Genomic DNA, 27,265 nt, shown 5'->3' on the forward strand with positions numbered 1-27,265 from the left:
TTCAGCCCTCTAACGACGAACGAGGGCGGCGTCATCTGCACCCGCTATAGGCTGGCTGGCTGTCTCGACATGCATGCTTGCTTATTTGTGTCTTTGCCTGGCACATGCGGCACTGCAGGGCGCTGCTGCACGTAGCCATGTCCATCCATACGTGTATCGCTATACATACATACAACAGGACTTTGGCCAACGGCGGACATGGGTTGGGCAGTGCTGCATGCAGGCTGTTGGAAAGAGGCAATTGTCGTGCTTTTGCGAGTCATTCATTCATCGAGAGCACCACGGGGACAAGATGATCTCTCTGTCTCTCTCTGTCTACATTCATGCGTTGGTCGACTCGGATAGCTCATTCATCCACTCACTCCAGCGTGTGCGTCAATAGAGCGATGTGCCCGCCGGCGTGTATAACAAGCGTCGCGCGTGCGCAACTGCCCCTGGTCGGCCGAGATGGACAATTTGACAGTGCCGCTCGGCACGGGGAAGCTCGGCAGCGGGTTCCCCGGCTGGCAGGGGTTCGTGGTTATCTGGAGAAGTGACAGGCAGGGCCGGACACTCACACCATCACCCACACCCCCCTCCCCCCCAATCTTGCACGGAGTACTACTGCATAGCACGTACGATAACTGCTGGTTGTAGCATGTATGTATGTACGTCGGGTGGTGTCGACGGTGGTGTCGACGGTGGTGTCGACGGTGGGGTCGACGGAGCAGCCGAGAGACATGGGATGAACGGCAGCGCCGAGGTGATGGAGAAGAGACAAGAAGAAGAGGTTACATGCGTATATAGTCCGGCTGTCATGAGACCCTCCATCTTTGCCACGAAGATGTCCCTGAGCCGCTGTCCGCCGGCCCAGCGGGAAGCCATGCCGGGAGTCGTGTGTGGTTGCCGCAGGGCTTCACCGCCTTGCCTCGCTCCTCCATCTCCTCTCCTTCGCCCAACGGGCAGCTGCTGAGGTACGCGTAATAAGTCGACTAGCCATCGATGGCGGCCTGCACGAATACGATAGCCCTCTGCACACGCGGGGATGATGCAAGACAAGAAGAAGGGCTTGGTGGCTGCGGCATGTTTGCGGACGAAGCTGCGGTGAGAGAGAGAGTGTCGAGGAGGCTCGTTGTCGCAGACGGCATATAGCACAGCGCAGCATAAGGCCAGGGATATATACACCCACGTGTGTATTGGTGTGTGTCTTTGTTGCACATGTACCTGGATTTTCCCCTGTGAACCGATCCCCAACCGGCCGCCCAAGACGGGACTCGACGGGGAGACGTTTTGAATGCCGGACTCTCGACGATGACGACGACGAGATGCCATGGGATGGGGCCATGCGCCAGGAAACACACGCATACGAGGAGGCCACGTGCACATACATACACGTATATGTGTGTCGAGATGAGACGGCAAGAGAAGACCGGGCATGAGGATTTGCTTGCCTGGGGCTATGTGACACCTACTTGGTAGGGTAGGTGGTGACGCTACCTGATATGCAGGCAGACGGGCAGTCAAGGCGAGGCACATGGCCACGCCTGAGGCAGGCAGGACATGAAGCATCGCTCGGACTTATGCACGGATGTGGCCTTCCCCAGAGTCCGAGTCCCCATCATGGCTTCCGTCTTTGGCGGCCGCGGAGCAAGTGGCGACAGGGTAATTAAGCGACAGGGAAAGCGACAGGGAAAGCGACAGGGAAAGCGACAGGGAAAAAGACTACCTCAGATGCATCACCATGACGTCGGGCTCCTCGACGACGCGCCGCACCACCTCGGCAGCGCGGGCCATGGTGGCGCCGTCGACGACGCGGTGGTCGGCGCTCCAGCTGAAGTTGCACACGTGCTTGCGGACGACGCGGTCGGCGGCGTCAAAGGCCGGCACGGCGCGCATGCGGCCGATGCCGAGGATGGCCACCTCGCGCTCGACGACGACGGGGCTGAGGTAGGTGCCGCCGATGTTGCCGATGTTGGACACGGTGATGGTGCCGCCCGACATGTCGCCCGGCGACAGCCTGCCCGCCGCCGCCAGCCGCTGCAGCCGGCCCAGCTCGCCCGCTATGGCCACGATGCTCAGCGCCCCGACGTTCTTGACGACGGGCACCACCAGCCCCTGCGGCGTGTCCATGGCCACACCGATGTTGTGCTGCGACCGCATCACCAGCGACGGCCTGCCGCCCGCCGCGTCCACCTCGACGCGCGCGTTGAGCAGCGGGAACTGGTACAGCGCCATGGACACGGCCTTGATGATGAAGGGCAGATACGACAGCTTGGTCGGCGGCGGCTGCTGGCTGGCCTCGTCCGAGCTCAAGCCCAGGCCCGCCGACGACTGCTCTGCGAGCACCCGGTTGAGCCGCGCCCGCAGCCCGACCAGGTTCGACAGGTCCAGCTCGTCGGCGTAGAGAAAGTGCGGAATGGCCAGCGACCGCGTCATGGCCTTGAACATTTGCTGCTGCGTCTGCGTGAGCGCCACCCGCGTCTCCGTCTGCTGCTGCTGCGCCGCGGCCCCGTCGTCCCTCGTCGCCGGTTGTGGCCCCGAGCCAGCAGACTCTCTGCTCTTGACAAACTTGTAAAGGTCCTCTTTGAGCACCCGCCCGTCCCTGCCACTGCCGTCAATCTCGGCAATATCCACTTTGAGCTCCTTGGACAGGTGCCGCACCGCAGGCGTCGCCAGTGTCGCCATCTTTCCCTTGGGCCTGCTCTTCGCTTCGCCGCTGCCGCCGCCGCCGCTGCTGCTGCTGGGCGCGCCCGGAGCCCCCGCGGAGGCATGCTGGGCGGGCGTCTCCAGTACCGGCGTCGGTGTTGTCGTCGCCGCCGCCTCCTTCTCGCCGCCCCCCGTGCTCGGCTCTGCTGCCGCTTCCCCTGCAATGTCGATGTCGACAAACGGCTTCCCCACCTTGGCCATGTCGCCGGCCTCGTAGTAGAGCTTCTTGACCGTGCCAGTGAAGCGGCTGGTAATCTCCACCGACGCCTTGTCGCTCTGGACCTCGCACAGCGGCGAGAACTCCTCGACCCGTGCGCCCGGCTCGACGAACCACTGTATCACCTCGCATTCGACGATGCCTGTTGCGCAACCCAGTCAGTGTTTTCTTTGAGCCGTGTCCCTCAAAGCAGGCCTGGGCAGACTTACCCTCGCCAATGTCGGCCAGGAGCACAGGCTTCACGGCGCATAGCCGCCTCGACTCGGTGAACCACCTCGGCGCGTGCCCGGCCAGACCTCCGGCAGCACCCCTGGCCACGGCCATCTTGCCCATGGCCCTTGAGGCCTGCAATTGCCTGCGCAGCATCCTGGAGCCTCGCTGCAGGAACATTGTGCCTGCCAATGGACCCCGCCCGAGACGCGACGAAACCCACGAGACTGAGCTGAGCGGTGGCGGTGAGCGCGGGTTTGCAGAGATGCGGGGTTCCGAAGAGTAGACCGATTGCCGCCGCGCACGAAAGCCGCTACCGAGGGTGAAATAGAAAGGAGCAGAGTGTGAGGAAGCAAGGTATGTGAGGCACGGAGAGCGGGCGAGAGGGCGAATCCCTAATGGCTTCAGTCGGCATTGCGTCGTTGGAGGAGGAGCCGCCGCGAATAGCCGAAGGCACGGGGCTCAGAGTGGAGCCCTCGAGGTAGGGAATCTTATCACCGCACAAGCGCGGCTCATCCCGCGCTTACGCAAACGCGCGCCTGCCCAGAAAAGCTGGGGAGCAAGTTCACCAGAAGACACACACGACAGGAAACGAAGCAACCCCAACTTCAGTCTATCGCGTTCCCATGCCTCCGCGAGGGCTGGAGCCAGCCGTCACCCGCCTCGCCACCGCCGACTGCTGGTGGTGGCGCCGGTGGTGGCAGCAGTCCCCGGCGGTCGTCCATGCCCGTCCCCGCCAATGTTGCGGCCGCCGCGGCCTCGCCCAGTCGGCAGCTCGGCCGCAGGCCCCAGCACCGCCGCCGAAGCCTCCGAAGCCCGACAAGCCCGGCGTCGGCGCGCCCATGGATCCCCGGAGCCATGTCGCCGGGCCGCCGATCGAGGCGCCGCGGAGCTACGGCAAGCGCGTCGAGGGCGGCTTCACGCCCAAGCCGCTGCCGCGCCCCATCGGCATGCCGCTGCCGCCCAAGGCCGGCGAGAACACGGGCATCGACGGCCGCACACTGAGGGAGCGCCGTGACGACTTTGTCGATTACGACAAGCACCTGCAGCGCCGCAAAGAGCTGTGAGTCAGGCCCGCCGCGCTGGGCTCCTCCCATGTATTTATGTGTATGGAGAGCTTACAATGTCCATGGACAGCACGGCCCAGATATCTCGACCCTACTTCCGCGACTGGGGCAACCTGCAGTTTCACGAGGGCAAGTCCTTCGTCGCGCCCCCGCGCCTCTTCAAGGCCGACGTCTCCCTCTTCTTCCCCAACCTCTACGGCGAACCCATCCTCGAGTCGGACCGGGCGCCGCGCGACACAACGCCGCTCCTGGCGGGCAAGGTCTCCGTCGTCGGCATCTTCAGCAGCCAGTGGGCCGAGCGGCAGGTTGCCTCGTTTGCCTCGCGCGAGGCCAACCCCGCGCTGCACGACACCGTTGCCCGCAACGACGACGTGGCCCAGATGGTTCACATCAACTACGAGGATAATGCGGCCAAGGCCTGGCTCGTCCGCCTGTTTCGTCGCTCCCTGCGCAAGAGGTTCCCGGAAAAGGACTGGGGCAAGTACCTCCTGGTGCGCAAGGGTATCACTGACGACATCCGCGAGTCCATTGGCCTGCTCAACGCAAAGGTCGGCTACATGTACCTCGTCGACCAACACTGCCGCATACGCTGGGCGGGCAGTGGGCCTAGCCATCCCGAGGAGAGGGACGGTCTCACCCGGGGTGTCACGCGGTTGGTCGACGAGGTCAGGAGAAGTACCTCTCCGGCCACGGCACGGAGAGGCTGATTGAAACGCCACTTGTCAAGTCGAGGGTATCATAAGAAGCTGGATATCCCTCTCCGCTTGCCCCCCACCCAAAAAAAATTAACCTGGCCACTTCTATAGTGGTGACCGAGGCCCTGCCAGGTTTCCCGTACAAATAGAGATAGAACGCTGATACCCCACTAAACGCCGTTGCACATACCGACCAAGCGACCCGTGATGACTCTCCCCTGATCCTACATGAACCACCAGAATGCAAGGAAACACGCCGCGATGAAGCAGCCCATGATGATTCCGTCCCTCCTCTTCTTGGCCGATATCCTGCCAATCAGGCTGTTGATGCCGGGGACGTGGCTCGCCGCCATGGTGATGCGGCGGTTGATGCTCGCCAGCGTCTCCCTCTGCAGAACGAAGTTGTCGTTGACGGCATACGCCTGGCTCAGGACGCTGTCCGCCATGTTGTGGCTGTTATCGATGCGGTTGCGCTCATCGAGCATGTACTCGGCCTCGGCAGCCTCGGGGTTGTTGGCCCGGTACTGGTCGATGTCGGATCGGACGTTGGTCAAAAGGTTAGCCCTGTCGCGGGCCTGTTGGAGGGTGCTGCGCAGGCGGCCGAGGTCGCGCTTGTGGGCGGAGAGCTTTTCGCGCAGCAGCGAGAGGTTGTTTTGCTTGAGGGCCGACGAGGTGAGGGATGCTTCCGAGTCGAGCAGCCGTGATAGTTGGGAGACGACGGATTCGCGCTGAGTACTCCCCCCAAAGTTAGTCGACTAGGATGGGGAATCGCCCCCCCATCTGCCGCTGTCTTCGGGTTTGGCTCTGACCTTTTCTAGCAGCTCCTCGATCTTGGCCTCCGTCTGGCGTTCTTCCTCTGTCGGTTTCGGCGGGATGCTGGCAGCCGCGGAGAACTGCGAGTAGGTATGGAAGAGGCTCTCGGTCTGGTGCTCGGACGGTTAGAGGAAAGCGGGAGAAGGGGGAGTAGCAGAGACAGCCTCGGATCTGGGGGGTGTTCACCTGCGTCTCCAGCGTCCTGGCCTGCTGCCGCAGTTGGGTCCAGCCTCCGCTTCCTGATGGTGCGGACATGGTTGCGAGCTTGGTGATGAAACTGACGTCGCTCACGAGAGGCGGCGGGTCGGGGCATACGCTCTGCGCCGCCAGATCCAGCAGTTTTACTGGAGAGGTATGGAGGTAGTTACCTTACATAACGTTTCGTCACCGGGCGGCAGAATCTCCTCACCGCCCAACCTTGAGTACCATGACCCTGTACACGTGACCTCGTCCCACCCCCTCACCTGAGCTAATCACAGCCTCCCCACACCGACACCAATTGGCTGGCTCGGCGCAAGTCCGGCGCACACAACGGAAACCCTAGGGCAAAATTTCGTCGTCCACCCTGGCAGCCACCCCTCCCCTCCCAATTCGATTGATTTTTCGAAAGGGCCCACGCTGCGACTCGGACGGCCATCCTCGAGGCTGCCTTCTCACTTAACGCACTCGGTCGACACGCTTCGCAAATTCCCCCATCGAAGATCATAAAGATGGTGAGTCTGCACCGCCTTCTGCAACTGTTCCCTTGCCTCGGCCGCCCTCGACAGCATCGGCCTTTCGTCGTCGCCGCGGCCCTCGACTAAAAATGGCCCGTGGCGAGCCATTTCCGACGGCACCCTGAGCCGCCCTTCGCCAACGACGACTGCAAAAACCAATCCACGAAACGACGACCTGCCACCGCCGCCGCCGCTCTCGCCTTTATACTCGTCACTACCTTTGTGTGTGGGAGAGGAACGTGTCCGCTGACGATGCTTTACTTACTAGTCGTCGAGCAAAGTTAAGGTCGTCCAGCTCTGGGACAAGAGCAAGGATGATTTGACGAAGCAGCTCGCCGAGCTCAAGACCGAGCTTGGCCAGCTCCGCATCCAAAAGGTGGCCTCGTCCGGCACCAAGCTGACCAAGATGTGAGCAGCCCTCCCTCGTCGCCGCCCTCCAAAGCGGCCCTCGCTGCCTGGGCCGCCCGGAAACCCCACGCTGGGGGAGCACGAGATTCGGGAAATACTGACCCATGCGCAGCCACGACCTGCGAAAGTCCATCGCCCGCGTCCTGACCGTCATCAACGCCAAGCAACGCTCCCAGCTGCGCCTCTTCTACAAGAACAAGAAGTACGCCCCTCTCGACCTCCGCCCCAAGCAGACCCGCGCCATCCGTCGCCGCCTGTCACCCCAGGACAAGGCTCGCGTGCTGGAGAAGACCAAGAAGCGCAACACGCATTTCCCCCAACGGAAGTTTGCCGTCAAGGTAAGACGCCTCCCTTCGCCCTTTCTACGTCATGCAACCAAAAGAAAGGTACTCCAGCGGTGAACTTGGTCACTGACAGACAACTTGCCGCAGGCTGCCTGAGTGTAATGGTGCAGTAGCTCGAGGGGCATACGGAGCATCACGGGTTGAGGGAAAGGGGGGTTATCGAGGCGTGGCGTGCTTTTTTTTCTCCGAACAAAAGGCTTCGAAAGCTGCATCGCATGGCTCTGGGGAATCTCGGTCTGAATTTGTACTTGTTTCCCGGTTTAGGCCTCGTGCTGGGGTGACGACACATCGTCCTCCATGGGCCGCTCCACCTGCAGTCCATCAATGAGAAAGCAAAAAAATGAGGTCATGATGAAGACTCGTGGTGTCTGCTTTCACCCGATGCTCCTGTGCTTTCTGTGCTTGTTTGCCGACGAGGCCCGCCCGAAACTACTGTTTCCTCGAACTTGTACCCAGGCCCTCTGGACGATGACGATTCCGAGAGTAAAAGTCAAGAGGCATTTCTCGGATGAGATGCACCCGTCAACACCTCTGCAAGTGCAATTGCGGCTACGTGTAGACTGAGTTCAGCTTCACCCAGGACTGCATAAGCGTCTACAGTGACGCACCGAGTATATCGTACGTCGGACTACATTTCACTACCATCTGCGTCCCGTGTTCCTGCTTCGTGTCTTTCGTCGAATCAGTCTCAACTCCGACAATCTCAGACACGGTTCCCAACCTTCTCCTGCATAATCACTCGGGTATAAGGACACCTTCCATCCCAACCATCCTTTCCAATGCCCTCTTCCTTCCCTTGCTTGGATAACGAAATGGATCAATCCTGTACATGCAAACATCAGGCACCGATATCCTCCTCGTCTCTCCCAAAGCTCCCATCAACGCCAACGCTTCAACGCTGTGACAACTGCATGATCAAGATTTCAACTTCCACCGGCATCGCTGCCGTCAATCATCAATGTAGAGGTCGGTTGCTTCCGCTCACCCTCCTCCATTCACCGTCATAAAGACCCTTGATCCATCATGACCCTCTGAAGCTGATCCTCAATCACCTCAAGCGTGTCAGCGTCGAGGCCCCTCAATCCTGCCTTGCCCCTGGCCCCTGCCTTGGTCTTGGCTGCTTTCGACACCCTGTGAATCTGAGACTTGGGCATGGCTCTGCTGAGAAGGGCGTCTACCTCGGCAGCCCTGTCTTTGTGGTTCGTGCCCATGTGCCTCCGAAGCTGGTCCAGCCTGTGAAAGTCCTTGCCGCAGAGCTGACATTCGTGCATGCCCTTGACGTTGTGCGTTCTGCGGTGCTTGGACAGGTTGGACGACTCGCTAAATCTCTTGTGGCAAATCTCGCACTCGAGGGGTTTGTCGCCCGTGTGAGTTCGCTCGTGCATGGCTGCCTAGGAGTAAGCGGCGATTCTCGTGGTCGACACGGAAGTTTTCACAACTCACTCAGGGCACTTTGCTGCTTGAAGGCGCAGTCGCAACCCGGGAATTTACAGACCCAGGGTGTCTCGCCGGTATGAATCCTCATGTGCTGGTCAAGGGCTTGCTTGGCGGACAAGGACGCCCCGCAAATCTCGCAACGGACAGGCTTGTCTGCTCCACGTCAGCTTCTCCAAGGTGAGTCCCAATGGCAGCCGCCGACTTACACCCCGTGTGTACCTGCATGTGCCGCTCCACTTTGCTCCGCTGGGTGAAGCACGTATCCCTTGTGCAGTTTGCCCAGCCGCATCGAAACCCCCCGCGAGCCTTCTTCAACTGCTTGAGGTGGTCAAACTTGCAATGCTTCTGCAGCTGTTCGTCGTCATCGAAGCGCTTGCCACAGATGCCATCGCCGTTGCCCGTCAGCCAGCGGCAGAGGAACTGGTCCTCCTGGGCCAGATGGTGAGATTCTGACGCGCCAAAGGGGGTTTTGGAGACGTCAGAGAAATTAAGCTCTGCCACACCAGCATCGGATTCAAGCGGCGAGGGTGTGGTGAGCGAGGACGGTGTCGTGGAAAGAGAATGGCCGACCGACAAGTTGGTCAAGGGCGACGGGGATGGCGAGAAGTGCTGGCCAAAGGGGGCGCGGGAAGTCGCGTTGTATCCCGCGCGAGGCTTGCAATGATAGGATGCGTTGCTCCCAACTTGAGCTTGAGGGTGGGTGGCTTCTGGAAATCTAGATATTTGAGATTGAAGCATAGGAGTTGGCCGGTGCTCTTCAAAGATGTGTTGCGCAAAGGCATTTGGATCCTGAACCTGGAAGCCACATTCGTGGCCCTGGAGCTGAGACAAATAGGGGTCCATGGCACTGTCGTTGGGATGGAACTTTGGCAGCGTGCAGCGGGAAATCAGCTGGGCTGGATCGTTAGCCACACAGTTGCCGGTATGGGCCAGACCGTGAGAAGGATCATGGTACTGCATGATGTGGCTTGCAAGAGCGTATTCAATAGCCATCTGGCAAGGCTGGTTGGGAAAACCTGAGGGCCCGTTGGTCAACATGGACTCCATGGAAAGGCTGCCGCAAGGAAGGCTCTCGGGGAGAGGGACGAAGGACAGTGGCGCGGTCCGTGATGGCGCAGAGGCGGAGGCCGGGGGCTGCATAAAACCGGCCTGAACCATCTGTAGCGGACCATCGCCGCCAAAGGAGGCGAGGGCCGCTGCGGCAGCCTTGTCGCAGTCCGTCATGGCGTGGCCAGACGACGGCTGCTTGCCGAGCGTCGTGTCCGTCAGGCAGCTCTCGTCCATGCAAGGGCGGCGCGCACCCTGGCAGTCTTCATCGAGACACAGTTGGGGACTGCCGCAAGCATCGTCGTCGCAGCAAACGCCATGGCCAGTGTCGCCGCATTGGCTGGGGCAGGAGCCGTCACACTCGGAACTGCACTCCGAGGCACAGTCGTCAGCTTGGCATAGGCCGAGGTCGCCGTTATGCAAGGCTGAGTTGCCGAGAGCAGAGTCGTTGAGGAAGTTTTCCCATGTATAATCATGGGGGTGCGCCTGGAGCGAGGACGACGTGGCAAGGGGGCTCGTCGAGTGGTGTTGCTGTGGCAGAGGAGGCGCAAAGCTGGCCTGGGCTTTGTGACTGGAGCTGAGTTGGCGGAGGTGGTGATGGTGGTCGAGGCATGAGTCGTCGTTGGCGCATTGAGCGAACAACCTGTCGAGGCTGGTCGACATGGTATTGTCTGCAGCCATCATGGCATCGAGGTCGAGGGGAAGGTTGAGCATGTCGTTGGCAGACGGGCCATTTTGATCCATGTGGCCGTCAAAGGCCATGTGCGATGGGTCCATGGCGAGGGCCAATAAATGAGGCCTCGGAAGTCCAAGCTAGACGAGCAGTGGTGCGAGGCAAGGGCTAAGGTTCGCGATGCATGTCCGGCGCTTATGGGACCTGGTATGGGAGCGGCGTCGACAATGGTTGGCTGGCGTCAAGTCGCAGCAAAAGCAATGGTGAAGGTGAAGGCGAAGGTGAAGGTGAGGATGATGTTGGAAGTACGGAGTATCCGGCAAAGAGAAGGAGGGTGGAGGATGAGGGGAGGAGGGCGTGTGTCCCGGTAGCAGCGCAGAAGCAGGCGCGAGCAGTTCCGAGCAGTTCTGTGGGTGGTGGTTGCTGCCCCGGGCCCAGGCTCCCAAGTTGCTCGAGCGAGCACAAGGCAGGCATGAGGACCCGGATGGCCCACGGACGAGTCTGACGAGGTCTTTGGGGAGAAGGGCAGAGAAAAATGGGTGCCAAGGCCGTGGCGGGGCAGGCACGCGGTGATACTGGCGCCTCACCCGCCTGGCGGGCCTTCCAATCAGCGTGTGCGCAAGTCCGGTACCGGGACAAGCGTCGGGACAAGCGTCGGGCAAGCGTCGGGACAAGCGTCGGGACAAACGTAGAGGTACCTATCTACGACGAACCGCCCGACACCTTTTTCTGTTTCGGCGCTATCGGGCCACAACCGTTTTTGGCACGAACGAGCAACTTGTTAATAATACAGTGCAGCGCGACGAGGCAGGGTGCAAAAAACAGCATGGCCGCCCTCCGTAGGTACAGTAAGTACCTAGGTACTGTACCCATTTCTAGGCAGGCACGTACCCACTACTGGACCAGCCATGTTTCTTTACCCCGCCTGCGCGACCGGGGGCCCTTCAGGTAGACCAGGGTAGTGCCCTGCCTTGGCTCGACAGCCTCGGAAACAGGTAGGTAGAGGTAAGTACATACCTCGTATACATTCAGGTCGGTGCAGATTTACGAATACAACATCTCGATTGCCCCGCCATTTGCAGCTTTTCCCGGTGTCGGATGAGAGAAGACCTTTTTGCAGTCGTGGATGTAACAGCTTTCTTTGCACGGCCGAATGCAACTCGATGAGCCAACATGTGTATGTACTGTACATATCTAGGATTAGTACTGTACTCGCTCTTGTCACTGTCAGAACATACATGCATACGCGTCTCTGAGGCGGCATTTCTGCATCTCATCTCGCCTGCTTCTTGTACGTACTTGGTGTATCAAATACAGTCAGAGCAAATGTCACGTTTCCTCCAAACACCCCCTTACAGTGCACCTGAGAAACTTGTAAACTTGCTCGGGCACCTACGAGAGGTCGATTCGGCGGTTCCCACTATCCGGGGTCCACCAGCCCGCCGGGCGCTAGAGCTGATTGCTGGGAAAGTGAGACCACGTCTTGTCTCTTGTCATTTGGGATAGAGGCGTGAATTGGAAGGGGATCGTGGGAATGGAGCTGCTGTGAACCCGTACCGGCACTGTACTGTACTGTACCTGCCTACCTAGATACCTACAGATCCTGCGCTTGAACCGCTGCAAGTGCCCAGAATGAGTACATACCTACCTACCTTACTGTTATACCTACTACATACGCTGTTCGGAGCCCGTCTCCACCGCAGCGCTGTCCTGACAAGTCTCTGAAGAGCAAATACTACTAGTCATAGGCCATCGCCATATTGCCATGCGCTGGCCCATTAGGCAGATCCTCCGAGCCAAGACGTGCCAGCGAGCCCTCGATTATTGTCGTCTACTCGCCGTGCAACACAAGCGGCTGCAACGTCCGACGGGAACCGCTCCTCTCTGCCGGTGACGCTGTCGTTAGTTGCGCGGTATAGGGTAGGAGCTACACCACGTATCGAAAGAATATCAAAGACTGCCGAGGAGCGTCATTGACTGTTTGTTTGTCTTTTACTCCGAAGCTTCCATGACGGCCATCAAGTGCCTCGAAACATGTGTTTACGTACGCCCACGAGGCTGAGCCGCCTTCGTCTTGGAAACAACATCGTCAGTCACCCCGCTAATTAATATTTCGTACCCTGACCAGGTTCTCCACACTGTCTTGGACCCCTTTGCGTCGCCGACAATCTGCAAAAGCACAGCCTCGTGTCCCCGGGAGGTACCGTACGTACTGTACGCAATTTCAATCCCTCGCCGCTTCTCTCCTCTCCTCCCCCGTCACCTCACCTCTCTCCCGTCACCTCACCTCTCTCCCGTCACCTCACCTCTCTCCCGTCACCTCACCTCACCGTCCTTGGTCCCTCCCACCGCCCGCAAAAGACATTCAACCGCCCGGCCGTGCAAACAGGAAACTAAAAAAAAAACAATGGGCGGCCTCTGCAGCAAACAAGACGCTTCCCAAGAAGCCTCCCCGCCCGGCCGCCGCCTCGGCTCCGCCCCCCCCGCCGCCCGCAGAACCACCTCCTCCGTGCCCCCCAAGGTCGGCGGCCCGCCGCGCACCCTGGGCTCCGGCGCCGGCGCATCACAACAACCGCCACGGCCACCGCCAGCATCCTCCGGCGAGTCGTCCTCCACCCACGACGACGCCCGGAGGAGGGCCGCCGAGGCAGCAGAGGTCAGTACCTCTCGCATCCAAGATATATAGAGAGCGAGAGGGGGAAAGGCGACTGTCCTGACACAATCCCGATTTCAGGCCCGCGCCCAAGCTGCCGGCAAAGGCGGCAAGTTGCAATCCCAGCTCTCCGCCCAAAAGAGACAATCGCGGTCCGACGCCATGAAGCGGGCCAGCGCCCAGGAACAGCGCGTCCGCGACGCCGACGACGCCGTTCGCGCCCGCAACTGGGACTAGACCTTATTACCTACCCACAGAATCAGCCATAGACCTCGCCGCCGTCATCGCCGCCGTCATCGTCGCCGTTCCCGCACGCTCAAGCGACGAATACCCCTTCCCCTTGTCGAGTCTTCCAGGACCTCATCTGTTGTCCTGGTTCACAGTCCACAGACCTTTCCATGACAAAGCACAAATGGACGGGGGGCCTTGGGCCCTTTGTAGCCCCGGCGCGGCAACATGCTCTCTGCTCGAGTCAGTGGATCACTCATCTACTCCCCTCTCGAGCACGCAAGCGCTCTTGTACGAGCCTCGCGTCACCTTGGACTTGGCCAGCACGACCCATGTCCATTGCCCAATCATTCTCACATTTACCATCAAAGATTCAGGCATATACTGCGCACCGAATCTCCTCAGCTACTCATTAGATAGGAGACTCTGCTGCGACTGAACAGAGAGTACTGGGGCAAGGAGTAGATAGGCGGACGGAATCCACCACAAATCCCCCCCTGTACTGTTACCCGATTTTGCCCTGAGATGATGCGGCCCCCCAAGCCAACACAAATTAGCAACTGCCTGTTGAAACCCCTCACAATTTCCCATGCTCTGACGTCCATCTCCCCTCCCCTTTTCCGGTAGCAGACGGGCCTAGCAACTACTAGGTGACAGAGTATCGTCCGCTCGCGGGAGCCCTGTTGTCTGCATCCACCGATGCAATCGTCGCCTCCCTCAGCAGCCTGGTCATCTCCTGCAGAGCCGAGCTTACAGCCACCTCGGTGTCGCCCTCGATGAGAATGTAGAGCTTCGGATCGGCATTCGCAGGAACCTCCTTGCCGGGGGGGTAGAAGCTCCCCTTGGTGGTGATGGAAGTGCCCGTCGAGTCAAGAATCTTGGCCACGTTGGTGCGGTTCGTGACGGCCCATCTTGCCTTTTGCGGGAAGTCGTTGATCTCCAGCGTCGCGTGGAAAGCTCCGGCGTCAGGGCCCTTGTTGTCGATCGGCTGACCGGATCGAAGCTGGCCCGACTTGCCCAGGCGGCTGTTGATGGCGCTGACGGCCGAGCTGACTTTGTCCAGAGGATTCTTAATCTTGTCTCCCGTCGCCGGCGCATCGCTGCCACTGCGAACGGGCTTGTTGTGCTCTGCCTCGGGTTTGTGGCTGTCGCGCGCGTGCACGACCGACGCGGCTGCTCTGATGGCATTCAGTGCACTCTCGCCCTTTCCGTCGTCCTTCTTCTCTTCCTTTTCCTCATCCTCCTCGCCCTCAGCTCTGTGTGTCCTGCGCTGGACCTGGCGGGCGGCCTCGCGTTCCTTGTCCAGGCGATCGAGCCCTTTACCGCCAAAGCCTGACGAGTCCTTGGCCTTGCCCGCCTTTACCTTCTCACGGTGCGCCTTCCTCATTTCATCGAGCTTCTCCGGCACTGGCTGGCCGCTCTGCTCCAGCGCCTTGGCAATGCCCGGCGCGCAACTGTCCTGCTCAGGGGTCACAAACGTGACAGCCACGCCAGTGTTTCCGGCGCGACCGGTCCGTCCGGCACGATGAACATAGTCTTCCATGTGATTGGGGGCGTCGTAATTGATGACGAGCATTAGCTGTTTGACGTCGAGGCCGCGCGCAGCGACCGAGGTTGCGATGAGAATGGGAACGATGCCATTTTTGAAGTCGGAAATGGTCGAGTCCCGATCAACTTGATCCTTGCCACCATGAATAGACATGCACGGATACCCCTTGACCATGAGTTCCTTCAGAACATCGTCCGCCTTTTCTTGCCGCTCCACAAAGATCAGTGTCCGAGCGTCCTCGTCCCGATCGTAGAGTTCGCCCAGGAGCTCCAGGACGCGCAGGAACTTGGTGCTGTCCTCTCGGATTTCCACGATTTGCTCAATCTCCTTGGCAACAACGCTGCGCCCGCCGACGGTAATCTCGACAGGGCTCTTGAGGACCCTTTTGATCAGAGAGTCGATGATACGTGGCATGGTGGCTGAGAACAGAATGGTTTGCCTGTCGGGTCGCATGTTGGCAAAAAACTTCATGACCTGGGGCTCAAAGCCCATGTCGAACATTCGGTCGGCTTCGTCGAGAACCACGTAGGTGACCCGCTTGAGGTTCGTGACTCTTCCCTGGTTCGCGGCCAGGAGATCGATCATGCGGCCAGGAGTGCACACGATAATCTCGGCGCCTCGCTTGAGCTCTGCAATCTGATCTCGAATAGGAGCCCCTCCATATGCACAGACAGCGCGCAGGCCCATGCCCTTCAAGAAGGGCTTGCATTCCCTATGTATCTGCACGGCGAGCTCGCGTGTCGGTGTCATGATGAGTCCGATAGGTCCGTCCGTCTCCTTGAGCGGGGTCTGATCCTTGATGTGTCGGAACATGGGCAGCAGAAAGGCAATCGTTTTGCCGGAGCCCGTCTTGGCCACCCCAATGACATCTCGCCCCGACATCAAGGCTGGAATGGCCTGCATCTGGATGGCCGTGGGCTTCTCGTAGCCGAGACCGTCGATGATGTCCAAGGTCTGACGCGACAGGCCACACTGGGACCACTTCTGAACCGGCTTTGGCACACTCTTGCCCTTGACCTTGATGTCGTCGAGCTCCAGTCGCAGGTCTGCCACGTCGGCTTCCGACAAGCCATTCAGTTCCGCGGGCTCGACCCAAAAGTTCTTGCGAACCGGCTCAATATCTATTTTGGTGAAGTCGGTGATGGGGATGTCCTTTTTCTTGCGTTTGTTGGCCATGGCAAGGATGTTGTCCGCGTTGCCGTCTGATTTTTTATCAAAGACGTTCTCTTCGTCGCTGAAATATGCTTCTGGCTCTTGCAACTTCTTTGAGTCACGGGCTGGCTTGCTTATTTTCGCCACTTCGGTCTGCTTGAGCTCGGCCATGAAGGCATCGAGAGGGTCCACGTCTTCCTCTTCATCGAGGTCCATTGGCTCAGGACGGGCTGCCTGCCCGGGAGGGCCCGCAACGGCAGCTTCGTCATTTCCGACAGCGTCTCCATTGGTGTGCTGCTCGGGCTGTGCACCGGCGTCAGTGGCCCCCTCCCCCTCCTTGGCTTGGTCCTCTGGCTGATTCTCAGCCTGCAGCCGTCTCTCGTGCGCGGCGCGGGCGGCGGCGACAGCTTCCTCCTCGTTTTCGGCAACGTTGTCACCGGAGCCGTAATCCTCGTCTTGATCAGCGTAGGGAGTATCATCATCCTCCACGATCAAGGCCGGAAGCCTCTGAAGCTTGCGCTGGACATTATCCTCTTCGTCAAGATCAATCTTTCGCTTGTTGGGAAGCTTGTCGCTGTCCGCCTGAGTCCTTCCAAAGCCGAACCCACTTGCTTTCCCGCGGTTGGCTGGCAGAGCCGACGCTTTTCGAGCGCCGTTAGCCAGGGCTGAGTGACACGCTCCAGTCCACGACTCACCTGTGGTAGCCTGATTATCCGCTGCCGCTGCTGCTGGATGGGACAGCGGTGGCGGCGCAAGCTGACCCGGCTGACCACCGAGCGAACCTAGCACAGACTTGGAGGAGTCATGGGATCGCGACGCAGCAGACTTCTTGGCAATAGATTTTGGGTCAAACTTGCCAGCGTATGGCTGCGCGAGAGACGCGATGTCCGGCTTGGGGGCGGCACCCGGCGAGGTGACGGACGGCGTGGCGGTCGTGATCAAGCTTGGCGGCCCCATGCTGGTCTTCTTGTCCATTTCGGCCAGGAGCTTGATGGCCTGGCTCATGTCGCCCGGATTCTGTGCCTTTTGCTTCTGGCTCTCGCTCTCCTTCTTCTTCTTCCAAGCCTCGAGCTTGGCGAGACGCTCAGCCTTCTTGTCGGCATCCGACTGGGGGGCATTTTGCTTGGGCTTTTGAGGCTGTAACAGAAACTCGTTAGCCGCGATCAAGGACGGGCAGGAAACAAAACAAACCTCGTCGGGGCCCCCTCTCCCACCGTCGCCCTGGGGAGTGCGCCGGAAGCTGCTGCGAGTAGACGAGTCAGCTGTTCCCTCACGGCGCGAGCGGGCCCTGTCGCGGGAGGCATCGCGGCTCCTGAAGCTCGGCTCGCTCTCGCGGCTTCGGTTCCGCCTGCGGTCGGGGGATCGAGGTCTCTCAGCATATCTATCTCGGGATCTGCGCCTATCTCTGTTGTCCCTGTCTCGATAGTCACGGGGAGGACCAGGACGATGATAGCCATCGTCTCGTCGGTCCGGAGAGCGCTCTCGGCGGCGGATCACGTCTCGATTCTGGTCTCGGTCACGAAAACGCCCGCCGCGATCATGCTGCCGGCGCTGACGAGGGGGAAGATGGGCGGATGAGCTTCATCATGAAATAAAAAGGGGTCAGGTCAGGGAGGGGTAGCCTCACATCCGGGCTGCGCGAGCGGCTGGGCCGTCGATGGTCCCTCCCGTCATCACGCCGGTCTCTGCCCCGGCGATCATCATCTCTGCGACGGCGGCGAGAGCCGTCATGGCTTCCTGCAGGAGCTGGTGAGCGCGAGTCTCTTGGCCGAGCCATGGTGGTGGCGCAAGCTCAGAAAGACGCTACGTTGGTGGTGAGTGGTACTTTTTGGTCGGGATCGTACGGCTGGCAGAGGGTTTTGGCTTCGAGGTGCGCGCGTGCACAGGAACCGCGACTGCGACCCACACGGCGCGGCCGGGTGGGTCTGGGAGGGTGTTTGCGAGCAATATGGTTGGTTGGCTGTGCGAGAGAGCGAGCGTGCAGCTGGTGGTCGATGGACGTTCGTCGGTTGCACGGGGTGACGGGAGGTGTAAGGTGTCGAGGAAAATGAGTCGAATGCTGGATTGTCTGGCCCGAAGTCAGGTTGTGAACAGGAGGCGACGAGTGGGGTTGCCAGGCTGGACGAGCCCGAGCTTCTGCCGCACCAATCATGTTCCGCCCCAGGGGCCTGCGAGCCGGGGAAAGTACCTGGGCGGTTATAACTTTCATTCAGCTCCTTGGACGCGCCATCACGCTCCCATTTCGCTGTGGCTCCCAGCGTGGGGAATACCATGGCTGGTCTCGTCGGCTACGACAGTAGTGATGACGAGAGAGACGAAAGCCCGCGGCTACGTCATGATGCAGAGGTACGATTCCTTCCGGCGGGGGGACTCTGATTTTCTACGCTTTTGCTCACTGCTCACTGCTCACCAGGCGCAAAGCACTGCATCTGCCAACTCTGAGAAAGAAGCCAAACCAGGTGAGCATGCCGTGACTGCACTCATCTCAACGCGTCTTAAAGATTATAGTTGGTGCTGATGCTTTTCTACTTCACCCTATAGTCGGGCAATACTCTGGGCCGCCGCTGCCATCAGAAGCGGAGCAGCTCGAGCCTCCCGTCATCGCGCCCGTCTCCCAGAGCGCAGTTCCCCTAGGACCCTCACTCCCACCATCCATGGAAGCGTCTGCAATGGCCGGCGACTGGTACCAAGCCGAGGGCCCGGCGTCGCCGTACTCGGCCAACCGCGCTCTCATCCACGACCTCACCCTCCCCTCCATCCCTAACCTCGACATCCCCCCTTCGCCCTCGGGCTCACCGCCGCCACGCGCGAGCAAGAGTTTTGAGCAGTTTCTGGCGCTCAAGAAAAATGGCACGCACTTCAACTCCAAGCTTGAGCAGTCGACGGCGCTGCGCAACCCAGGCGTTATGGACAAGCTCATGGACTTTGTGGGGCTGGACGAGCGGCAGCAGTACGAGACGACGCTGTCGCCCGATCTGTGGAATCCCGCAGCATTTCCCGAGACGGCTTTTGTGGAAAAGCTGAGGAAGAGCCGGGAAAAGATTGCCAACCAGAGGGAGGCGGACAAGGCTAGCGGCGCAAGGAGTTCGGTTGACTTTGTACCCTCGACGGCCACGATCGATGCCAACGCGTCGGTAGCCAGTGGTCTCTCGAGGGGAGATAAGAGTAGGAGCAGCTGGAGGTGAGACCAGGAGATTCTTTGTGTGGCCAAGTGAGGCCTCAGCAATGAATCGCGCTGTTTGTACGGATATGCCAGAATGGCATGAGGAGACTCAAGCAACGGGCAGACAGTCCGGGCTAACTTGATGAGACAATGCATTGGACATTAAATTAGATATCGCGGTGTCCCGCGCTGAAAAGCGCAGCGAGGTTTCATTCATCAGGCCGTCCCGCCAGCCGCGCTTTCCTGCCCGCCTTTGCACACGGCGGCAACCTGCCCCGTCCAGATACACCGAGAGACAAGGTAGACAAAGTCACATTGAAAGAAATCATACGAGAAAAGACACCGGCCCCTCTATGCGTTTCGTCATGGCCCCCTTGGCGCCGCCTAGCTGCTGGAGCACGAGACTTGGAAGCCCTTGATCGTCTTCTTGAGAATGGAGCCAATGTCAATGTCGACGGTCTGGTTGGCGCTGGCGAGGGTGGCGGTGAAATAATCGAGCTTCTGGCCGCCGTTCTCGACGTCGGTGCCGAGCAGCTGGAAGGGAACGACTCCGTTGTCGCAGTAGGGCTTCTTGCTGACGATGCTGAGGACCTTGACCTGGTCCAGCTCGGCTTCGATGTCAACCTTGTTGATGCCAGGGCGGACGAGCAAGTTGCGGATGGTGAGATTACCAAGGTTCTGCCCATCGGCAAAGTTGGTAAAGGTGGCGTTGCCCTGTTCCAGAGTCGTCAGTGCCAAGTGTCAGCCAGGGACAGTCAGCGGGCCACTCACAATGTCGAGGGTGAAGTGAGAGTTGTTGGGGATCTCGGCGGTGCCCCTAAAGTTGGGCTTGCCCTTTGTGGCCATAATGTCGACAGTGCCGTCCGTGACCTTTGTGCCCTTGAAGAGGTTGAGGCCGTTGATATCGAGCGTCTTTTTGAAGTCGACGTCGTACTTTCTGTCGAGACCCTTGGGCTGGACGCGAGTCTTGCCCTGGACCCTGACGCGCAGCTTCTCCTGCTGGAAAAAGGCAACGTTGAACTCCTTGAAGGCCTCCATGTCCTTGATCTGGACCGTCTGGCTGATGTTGACCGTCTGAAACTTGTCGGCGGTGGTCTTGGGGAACTGCAGGGTGACAAAGGGCTTGGCGTTGTCGGCGTCGAGAGACATGGTGCCCTCGAAGGCGTCGACGTCGGCGTGGATCTTGCCGTCAGTGGTGATGGTCGAGTTGATTTCCATGAGGAACGAGTCGGGCTTGGTCTGCAGGACATTGACGCCCTGGATCTGCAGCTCGGCCTCATTCAGCTTGCTCTGGGCAATCTTGGGGACGCCGACAAAGATTCTGTGGTGGGGTCCGAAGTTAGGCCATGGCCCCGTCGATGGGTGTTGGAGGTCACTTACATGAGGCAGACGACGAGGACGACGACGCAGCAAAAGATGAGGACGTGCAGCCACCAGAAGCGCTTGCAGTGATCGGCACAGGCGCGCTTCTTGCCACGCTTGGCGGGGACGCCATGTTCGGCCTGTGAGACCTCGTACTTGGAGTCGGACATGATGAGTGAAGGCAAGCTGCGGTGAAGGAAGAGGAGAAGAGAAAGAGAAGAAAAAAAACTGGTAGGGGAAGGGGCAAGGAAAAGTGCAATATCACTCTTTTCCGTGGACGCAACCAGTAAAGCGAGCGCGTGTGGCGACGACGGCGGACCACGGATTAGTAGTAGAGAGGAAGAAGAGGAAGAACAGGCGGGGAAGTGGGAAAAGAAGAAGAGGAGGAGGAGGAGGAGGAGGAGTAGAGGAGGTGAAAAAGTCTAAGCAAAAAGGTGAGCCGTGTTAAGATTCCGGGGCCATCGCCAGTTCATTGACAAAGTGTGGTGGCATCCGAGATGGGGCTATGGGCCGTAAAGAGACGACAGCGCCGAGGGGCGGGCTGCCTCTGGCTGGAGCAGAGAGAAGCGCAGAGCAGCGCAGAGCACAGCACAGCAGAGCAGAGCAGAGCAGACAAGGCCGGCGGCCCGAAGGGTTCAGACAAGAAGAGCACGTAGCCTGCCGTCCGTCCATGTTGGTCCCGTTGTCTTGGTACGCTTCCCTTGTTTTCCTTCTTCGTGCTGCCTATTCGCTAGTTGGAGAGAGAGCTAGAGGAGGTACAGACACAAAGCTACGAAATACATGCGACCTAGACCGGCATCTCCGCTCCACCCCCGGGGTAAACAATCCGTCGCGGAAAAAGGGCAGGGCGCTAAGCCGGAAGCGGCAACTGGCCGGTCATCCCCAGACTTGGCCCCGCAGATGCAGAGCCGCGTTGGAGATTGATTGGCAGGGGGGGATGGCTTTTGAAGAGGCTGGCAGGTGGGGCCTCCCCCTCTCTTTCCTTCTTTATTTGCTTTGTGTGCTGTAGGTACAGTAGTGCTGTAGGTATGTACCTGCGGTACCTACAGCCTACAGCCTACAGAACTGTACTGTACCTTCCCTCTCTCCTTTTCCGTTGGTTGGCCTTGCTGCAATGCAAAGCAAGGCCTTGGGTTGGTCCCCTGAGAGCAGAGCTGAGCAGGCCGCGATCCCTCGGCTAATTAATGTGTTGTTGAGAGCAAATGGCATGTGAAGATGCATCTCGAATCTCCTCTCACGTCATTCTCTGCCGTAGCGGTCCGGATATTTTAACACGGCCAGACAAGGCAGATCCCCGCACACAGTCTCTTTGCTTTACATTAGCTGCCTCGTCTTGTCTCATTTTCCATGTTCCGTGCCTGATATCATCGTACGCCGGCCAATGAGCCAAATCAAGAAAGCGAGCAGAAGCTGCTTGGGCACCTGCAGAGATAAGGCATGGCGAGGCATGGGCGTCTGTGTATACCCACCCACGCAGCACAGCACGTATTGCCCGTACTGTAACACAGGCAAGCCGTCGCCTTACAGCACAGCAGATACAGGCACATGCTATTCCCATGCATCGACAAATCCGTCATGTACCGTGTCTTCCCCAGACACGACGTCTGAATCACCCCTCTCCCCGCTTCTCGCGGTGGAAGCTTGCTTTGTTGAAAAGCCTGTTGACTGTGCTTGGAGACAATCGCATCAGAGGCGGCAAGCACAATGCGTCATCTATTCAAGTGAAGAAACCTTGATCTGGCTGGCAAATGCGACGTGTCAACAGCAGCCCGGAGAAAAGACGTTCCGCCCAGGCCTGCCGTGGCCGCCCCCTCTGGCTGTCGAACCTCCTTCCAGAATCTCCCCGGCTTGCGGTGCGCATCATCGACATCATCGACATGGTTCGACACGGAACCTTTCAAAAGCCATGTTTGTTCAACAACACGTTACATGCTCCCGTCGAAAAAGCCCAACCTTGTTCAGCGAGCCTCATGACACTTCATGACGCCGCTCCGCCAACACGAGCGCCCGAGCACACCCACCTCCATCGCCGGCCGAGGCCGAGAGTCTGTCCGTGAACCTCGACAGCCCGCCGCCCGCACGTCCCCCTTTCCGTCAACAAGGCTACACTACAGTTTTACACTACAGTTTGGCCTTTGTCCACAAACCCTGCCTATCCAGCCCCGGATCCCCGTCGTAGATGTCTCTCTCCACACGTCGGCTATTGATCTAAAATCGCGGGGAAGACGCGCCCATCAGCAGCTGACATGGCCAAGGCGTCCGGCCGGCACTAGGACCTTCCGACTTACCAATCGAGGACCCAGCTCCGAAATGTTTCTTGCGCCGAGCAATCGCATGCACGTGGCCGTCTCCGCCTCGAGAACTGCGTTGCACCACCGACGTTAGCCAGGAGCGCCTAAAGACCAGGGGAGGACGGGGAGAATAGAAATTCGTCTTTGCGCTCTTGAGGGTGCCATCTGGGCCCAACTCACTCTCAAACATGCGCTCTACGCCGGCTTGCCCCCCGGCACCGAGGCCGAACAGAGGCGCGCGCCCGAGTCCTACCGCCTTGGCCCCCAGGCACAGGGCCTTGACGACGTCGGTCCCCCTCTTTATGCCGCCGTCCACCCAGACCTCGATGCTGTCAAACACCTCGGGGCAGTATTTGCGAATCTCGAGCAGCGTGTGCACGGCGGGCGGCGCCGTGTCCGAGGCTCGCCCGCCGTGGTTGGAGAGGATGATGGCCTTGACTTGCGGTGCGTGCTGCGCTGCCAGGTAGGCGTCCTCGTGCGTCTGCAAGCCCTTGAGCACAATGGGCAGGTCGGTGTGCTGAGCGAGCCACGGCAGCGTCGTGGCCCACGTCAGGTCCGAGGCCGTCCCGAAAAACAGCTGTTGGCCCACGCCGCCGGCGGCCGGCCGCTTCTCCTCACTGCTGCTGGGCGCGGCCGCCTCGATGGGGCCGCTGCGCTCGAAATTTGACTTTTCGTCGTGCTCGCGCTTGCCCGGCACGGGCGCGTCGAGCGTCAGGCAAATGAACTTGATGCGACGGCGCATCGAACTGATGCGCTTGAGCATGGCGATGCTCTTGTCCCGATGGTTCTGCACATACAGCTGCCACCCAAAGAGCTGGTCGGGCGGCGCGCCGTCGAAAATCTGCTCGGGCGTCATCGAGGCGTTATTGGAGATGATTTGCATGGCACCAAAGCGAGCAGCGGCCTGGGCCATGCCTCGCTCGCCATCCGGGTGGGCCAGGCGGGCCATGGCGGCCGGGGCGATGAAGAAGGGCACGTCGACTTTGTTGCCGAGCAGTGACGTCGACAGGTCGCAGACGGTGCAGTCGACGAAGACGCGGGGCCGCAGGAGAATGTCGCGGTAGACGGCGCGGTTGAGCTGTTTCGAGTAGAGGTCGTCGCTGGCGGAAAAGTAGTAGGCCCAGGCCCTGTTGGGGATGCGCCGGGTGGCCTCTGCCTCGAGCTCGTCGAGGTTCAAGAGCGAGGCCAGCGGCGGGGGCTCCGACGTGTCGCCTGCGGCCTTGTCGGCCGGGACAGCGTGCTCTACCAGGCTGTTTGGGTTGACGCGCCCCAGCTTTGCCTCGGGCTTGAGGTTCTCTTCGAGGGTGCCGGGCGGGTGGACGGGATCGTACTCTTGGGTGGCATCTCGGCCGGCGAGCTTGAGGATGATTTTGGAGCCGCCTGGGTGGGAGGACAGGAAGTCGGTCACGTCGTAGACATTGCCGTACAGGACGACCCAGCAGCTGTCGGGCGTGTTGTGCTTTGCGACTGTCGGTTGCGCTGGCAGTCAGCGAGCGCCCAGAGGGTGAATTGGGCCTCTGTTGAATGCCTACCGTCGGCCGCATCAAGGACGGCCGTCATTATGCGACTGGGGCTGGCTGTGTGATGTTTCCAGAGACGGACATATGTACGAACGCCGAGGATTCGTAAGTAAAGCAGCCAGCAGTAAAGAAGGAAGAAACCAGGGACATGGAGAGAGGAAGAAGAAGAAATGACGGAGGAGAGATGGCGGGCGATGAAGTATAATAAGAGCCGCCCCTGGCAGCCGGGTCGGCGGCCGGCGAGACTTGCCCAAGATGGCAATGCCGGGTAATGCTAAAGGCCGTGAACGACTCGCGCAGCCTCGCGTTGGCCCCCGCATGACCGGTCCCACGTTCTTTTTGTTTCCCATCCCCACGCGAGCAGAGTCTAGGGGCAATGTCTCCCTTTTCTAAAATTGGTTCGTCCTTGCGAAAGGGGTTTACCAGAATTGGAAAACCCTCAGATCCGGTTCTGCCTGCCGTATTCCAATTTCCATGCTTGTCCCGCCGAAGAGAGGGACGGGTTGACGGGTTACTAAGGATGACGGCAAAGAATTGGAACATACGTGATTGGTGGAACATCTTTTCCCGTCAAGCTCATCCATCCATAGCTTGTTCTGTCCGCTCTTTTTGGCCACGTATACCTCTAGAGGGATGGGGGTGGAATTGGGGCCATGTACGAAGCAAATGTGGTCGATTAGAACACAGCCGATAAAGATGAGAAAGAGGCATGCAAAAGAAGACGTGGATACCCTCCTACTCTGTGGGCCCGGGCACAAAAGGGCGGACGTAGGAAGAGACTTGCCCTACTACAATACTACTCAAATAGTAATACCTGTTAAGTCGGGTAGAAATATCTACTATATCCAAGTTAGGTTGCCAACTTGCCATCGAGTAAATCGTACGAAACACCCGTTAGACTTGACATTGGCAAGGACCCTATGGGCAACTCGCGCTTCTTGTTTCCCAGCTTGCAGATGTTGTGGACCTTTCTGATAGCATCGAGGCGCTCGACCGACTTTGCGCCAAACAGCTTCCGCTCATCGTCGACGGACATGGCACGGCGCACGCGGGCGGCCTTTGAAATCTTAGCCACGTCAACAAGGGCCAGGGGCTCGAGAATCAGGCCAAAGATGGCAAGGGGCGCGTTGTGGACGTCGTCGACAATCTCGTATATGCCGAGGGCGACGTCTCCGGCGACGCCAATGGTGGCGAGAATGCGCGCCACGCCGGCGAGGGATGCCACGGCGCCATCTACCTCACCAATGATGGGGATAAAGAAGAAGATGGCCGAGAGGAAGGCCAGGATGATGTTCTTACGCTTGGCCGCCTCCCACTCGTCGACGATATCGTCGATCTTAGACATACCTTCGACGGCCTGCCTGACCATGGTGATGGGCAGACTGAGGGCGTCGATTAAGTCATCGACGCTGCCTAGGAAAAGGTGACGTTTGACACGATGGACCAAGTCGTCAAGATCTGAACCAAGTGTCTTCAGCTTTCCGTGCGCCTTGGTAAAGACATCCTTGGGGTTGAGGACGTCTTCTCTCTTGTACGAAGACGTAACGGGAAAATTAAAGTCGTGGTTATGATTCCGGCACTCCTGTTTGGGCTCTGTCGGCTCGCACTCGTACCGGGTCACGTCTTGCCAGGCAATCTTTTCCTTTTTTATGCCGGTCTCCAGGTAGAGATCGCTCCAAAAGGCTTCTTGTCGGTCGTTCCTCAGGGTCCAATACGTCGATGCACGGGTAAATCTATTGTGCTCAAAGTCGGGCTGGTCCTCGGAGCGGTCCGAGTAGTCAGGCGGACAGGCGGCCGTGATGTTGCGGTATCGATACTTGACGCCGTCGCAGTTGACCTCAGGGTTGTTGCAAATGGGGTCCCGGCAATCCCAGTCTTCGCAAAAACGACACCCCTTATTAGTGGCACGGCCGTCAGAGCGACACAGCTTGCAGGAGCTGATGGTCTCTGTGATGGTACAGTCAAAATATTCCTTGCCCTTGGTGTACATGAAGTTGATGACCTGCTTATTGCCGCTCCGGACGACGGCGTCGGCATACGTGTTGAATTTTTTGTCGTAGCCGCCGTCCAACAGCTTGTCATACTTCTCCAACGAGTCTCGGTGCATGCTCCGAAGGGCGTAGAGGACGTAGAGACCACGACAGTCGTAGGAAGCGTCCAGGGGGATGTCTTCCAGCTTGTCATAGACGCCCTTGCATTCTTCTCTGGGCGGGGGCGGATCGTCGGGCCGTTGGTTGTCGGGCCCTAACATGTCGTCGTCGTGAAAGTCTTGGAGATCGACGGCCCAGTCAATGGTGCCTCGGAAGTTCTTGCCCCTCCAGTAGTTGCGCCGGGTTGCTTTGGTCGTCGGCGACATGTAGGCGACCCATTCGGTGCCTATAGCAATACACAGACGTCAACTAGAGCAGTTATACAGGCCTTGTTGCCACATGGTCACCTACCGTCGTAGACCATGATATCAGAGCTGGAAGCGTGGTCGTGCCACGACTTGACGTTGTCGCCCAGAAGTGTCTTTTCGTTGATCTCGGCGTTGGCAACGTATCCACGCGTGTCCGTGCATCGCCCCTTGACTGCCGGTGAGTTGAGTCGGTCGCCGAGAAACGTGCAGTCTGGCCCTGTGCAGCCTGCTTTGGCCATCTTAAAGGAGCGTCCATAGCTGGACTCGCCTATAAAGATCTCAAAAGTCGGCACACCGGCTTTTATGACTATACGTATCTCTTAAGCAGGGGCTTAAGAGCACAGTGGAAGAGATAGGGGCATAGAAAGGTGAATTTAGTAATATATATCTTAGTCTATCTATTAAGATAAGAGAGGGGCTTATATAGGTATAGTAACTATAAAGAGCTAGCCTAAAGAGGGTATTAAGATATTCCTATACTTAAGTTAGGCTTATATTATATCCTTAGGCTAAGGGAGTTATATTACTTAAGTAAGCTTCTTTATATATAAAATATTAAGTCTACTAAGTATAACTCTAGCCTCTTATACTTACTCCTTAATATACCCCTTTATTACTTAAGCTTTTTAGATAGTAA

At 59.0% G+C, this 27,265-nt stretch overlaps 11 protein-coding genes across 11 annotated transcripts; 4 read left to right on the plus strand and 7 right to left on the minus strand.

The window, feature by feature from the left end:
* Positions 1-1,701: 1,701 nt before the first annotated feature.
* Positions 1,702-3,292, minus strand: HRG_02658 (2-oxoacid dehydrogenases acyltransferase (catalytic domain) domain-containing protein; the record flags this gene model as incomplete). The annotated part of the gene is made up of 2 exons (XM_044861129.1): positions 1,702-3,044; positions 3,112-3,292. 2 exons carry the CDS (start codon positions 3,290-3,292, stop codon positions 1,702-1,704), a joined length of 1,524 nt encoding a protein of 507 aa, XP_044724762.1.
* A 446-nt stretch (positions 3,293-3,738) lies between these two features.
* On the plus strand, positions 3,739-4,886 carry HRG_02659 (ATP10 protein; the record flags this gene model as incomplete). Its single annotated transcript, XM_044861130.1, has 2 exons — positions 3,739-4,175; positions 4,250-4,886. The coding sequence occupies 2 exons, from the start codon at positions 3,739-3,741 to the stop codon at positions 4,884-4,886; spliced, it is 1,074 nt and encodes a 357-aa protein (XP_044724763.1).
* Positions 4,887-5,098: 212 nt separating this feature from the next.
* HRG_02660 (vesicle transport v-snare protein) lies at positions 5,099-5,942 on the minus strand (the record flags this gene model as incomplete). Its single annotated transcript, XM_044861131.1, has 3 exons — positions 5,099-5,602; positions 5,684-5,797; positions 5,874-5,942. The coding sequence occupies 3 exons, from the start codon at positions 5,940-5,942 to the stop codon at positions 5,099-5,101; spliced, it is 687 nt and encodes a 228-aa protein (XP_044724764.1).
* Positions 5,943-6,397: 455 nt separating this feature from the next.
* On the plus strand, positions 6,398-7,251 carry HRG_02661 (ribosomal l29 protein; the record flags this gene model as incomplete). Its single annotated transcript, XM_044861132.1, has 4 exons — positions 6,398-6,400; positions 6,672-6,811; positions 6,924-7,149; positions 7,243-7,251. The coding sequence occupies 4 exons, from the start codon at positions 6,398-6,400 to the stop codon at positions 7,249-7,251; spliced, it is 378 nt and encodes a 125-aa protein (XP_044724765.1).
* Positions 7,252-8,156: 905 nt separating this feature from the next.
* HRG_02662 (zinc-finger double domain-containing protein) lies at positions 8,157-10,416 on the minus strand (the record flags this gene model as incomplete). The annotated part of the gene is made up of 4 exons (XM_044861133.1): positions 8,157-8,542; positions 8,599-8,745; positions 8,799-9,021; positions 9,100-10,416. The coding sequence occupies 4 exons, from the start codon at positions 10,414-10,416 to the stop codon at positions 8,157-8,159; spliced, it is 2,073 nt and encodes a 690-aa protein (XP_044724766.1).
* A 2,303-nt stretch (positions 10,417-12,719) lies between these two features.
* On the plus strand, positions 12,720-13,202 carry HRG_02663 (uncharacterized protein; the record flags this gene model as incomplete). Its single annotated transcript, XM_044861134.1, has 2 exons — positions 12,720-12,968; positions 13,047-13,202. The coding sequence occupies 2 exons, from the start codon at positions 12,720-12,722 to the stop codon at positions 13,200-13,202; spliced, it is 405 nt and encodes a 134-aa protein (XP_044724767.1).
* Positions 13,203-13,839: 637 nt separating this feature from the next.
* On the minus strand, positions 13,840-17,625 carry HRG_02664 (DEAD/DEAH box helicase domain-containing protein; the record flags this gene model as incomplete). Its single annotated transcript, XM_044861135.1, has 6 exons — positions 13,840-16,520; positions 16,590-17,031; positions 17,086-17,242; positions 17,294-17,308; positions 17,392-17,445; positions 17,522-17,625. 6 exons carry the CDS (start codon positions 17,623-17,625, stop codon positions 13,840-13,842), a joined length of 3,453 nt encoding a protein of 1,150 aa, XP_044724768.1.
* A 923-nt stretch (positions 17,626-18,548) lies between these two features.
* HRG_02665 (HCNGP-like protein) lies at positions 18,549-19,079 on the plus strand (the record flags this gene model as incomplete). Its single annotated transcript, XM_044861136.1, has 1 exon — positions 18,549-19,079. The coding sequence occupies one exon, from the start codon at positions 18,549-18,551 to the stop codon at positions 19,077-19,079; it is 531 nt and encodes a 176-aa protein (XP_044724769.1).
* A 362-nt stretch (positions 19,080-19,441) lies between these two features.
* Positions 19,442-20,589, minus strand: HRG_02666 (uncharacterized protein; the record flags this gene model as incomplete). Its single annotated transcript, XM_044861137.1, has 3 exons — positions 19,442-19,771; positions 19,829-20,378; positions 20,438-20,589. The coding sequence occupies 3 exons, from the start codon at positions 20,587-20,589 to the stop codon at positions 19,442-19,444; spliced, it is 1,032 nt and encodes a 343-aa protein (XP_044724770.1).
* A 1,951-nt stretch (positions 20,590-22,540) lies between these two features.
* On the minus strand, positions 22,541-24,270 carry HRG_02667 (FMN-dependent dehydrogenase domain-containing protein; the record flags this gene model as incomplete). Its single annotated transcript, XM_044861138.1, has 4 exons — positions 22,541-22,627; positions 22,708-22,781; positions 22,891-24,177; positions 24,243-24,270. 4 exons carry the CDS (start codon positions 24,268-24,270, stop codon positions 22,541-22,543), a joined length of 1,476 nt encoding a protein of 491 aa, XP_044724771.1.
* Positions 24,271-25,080: 810 nt separating this feature from the next.
* HRG_02668 (putative glycoside hydrolase family 18 protein) lies at positions 25,081-26,867 on the minus strand (the record flags this gene model as incomplete). The annotated part of the gene is made up of 3 exons (XM_044861139.1): positions 25,081-25,643; positions 25,695-26,606; positions 26,672-26,867. The coding sequence occupies 3 exons, from the start codon at positions 26,865-26,867 to the stop codon at positions 25,081-25,083; spliced, it is 1,671 nt and encodes a 556-aa protein (XP_044724772.1).
* Positions 26,868-27,265: the final 398 nt, after the last annotated feature.

This window comes from Hirsutella rhossiliensis (assembly GCF_020360975.1).
Source record: "Hirsutella rhossiliensis strain HR02 chromosome Unknown scaffold00002, whole genome shotgun sequence".
NCBI lineage: Eukaryota > Fungi > Ascomycota > Sordariomycetes > Hypocreales > Ophiocordycipitaceae > Hirsutella > Hirsutella rhossiliensis.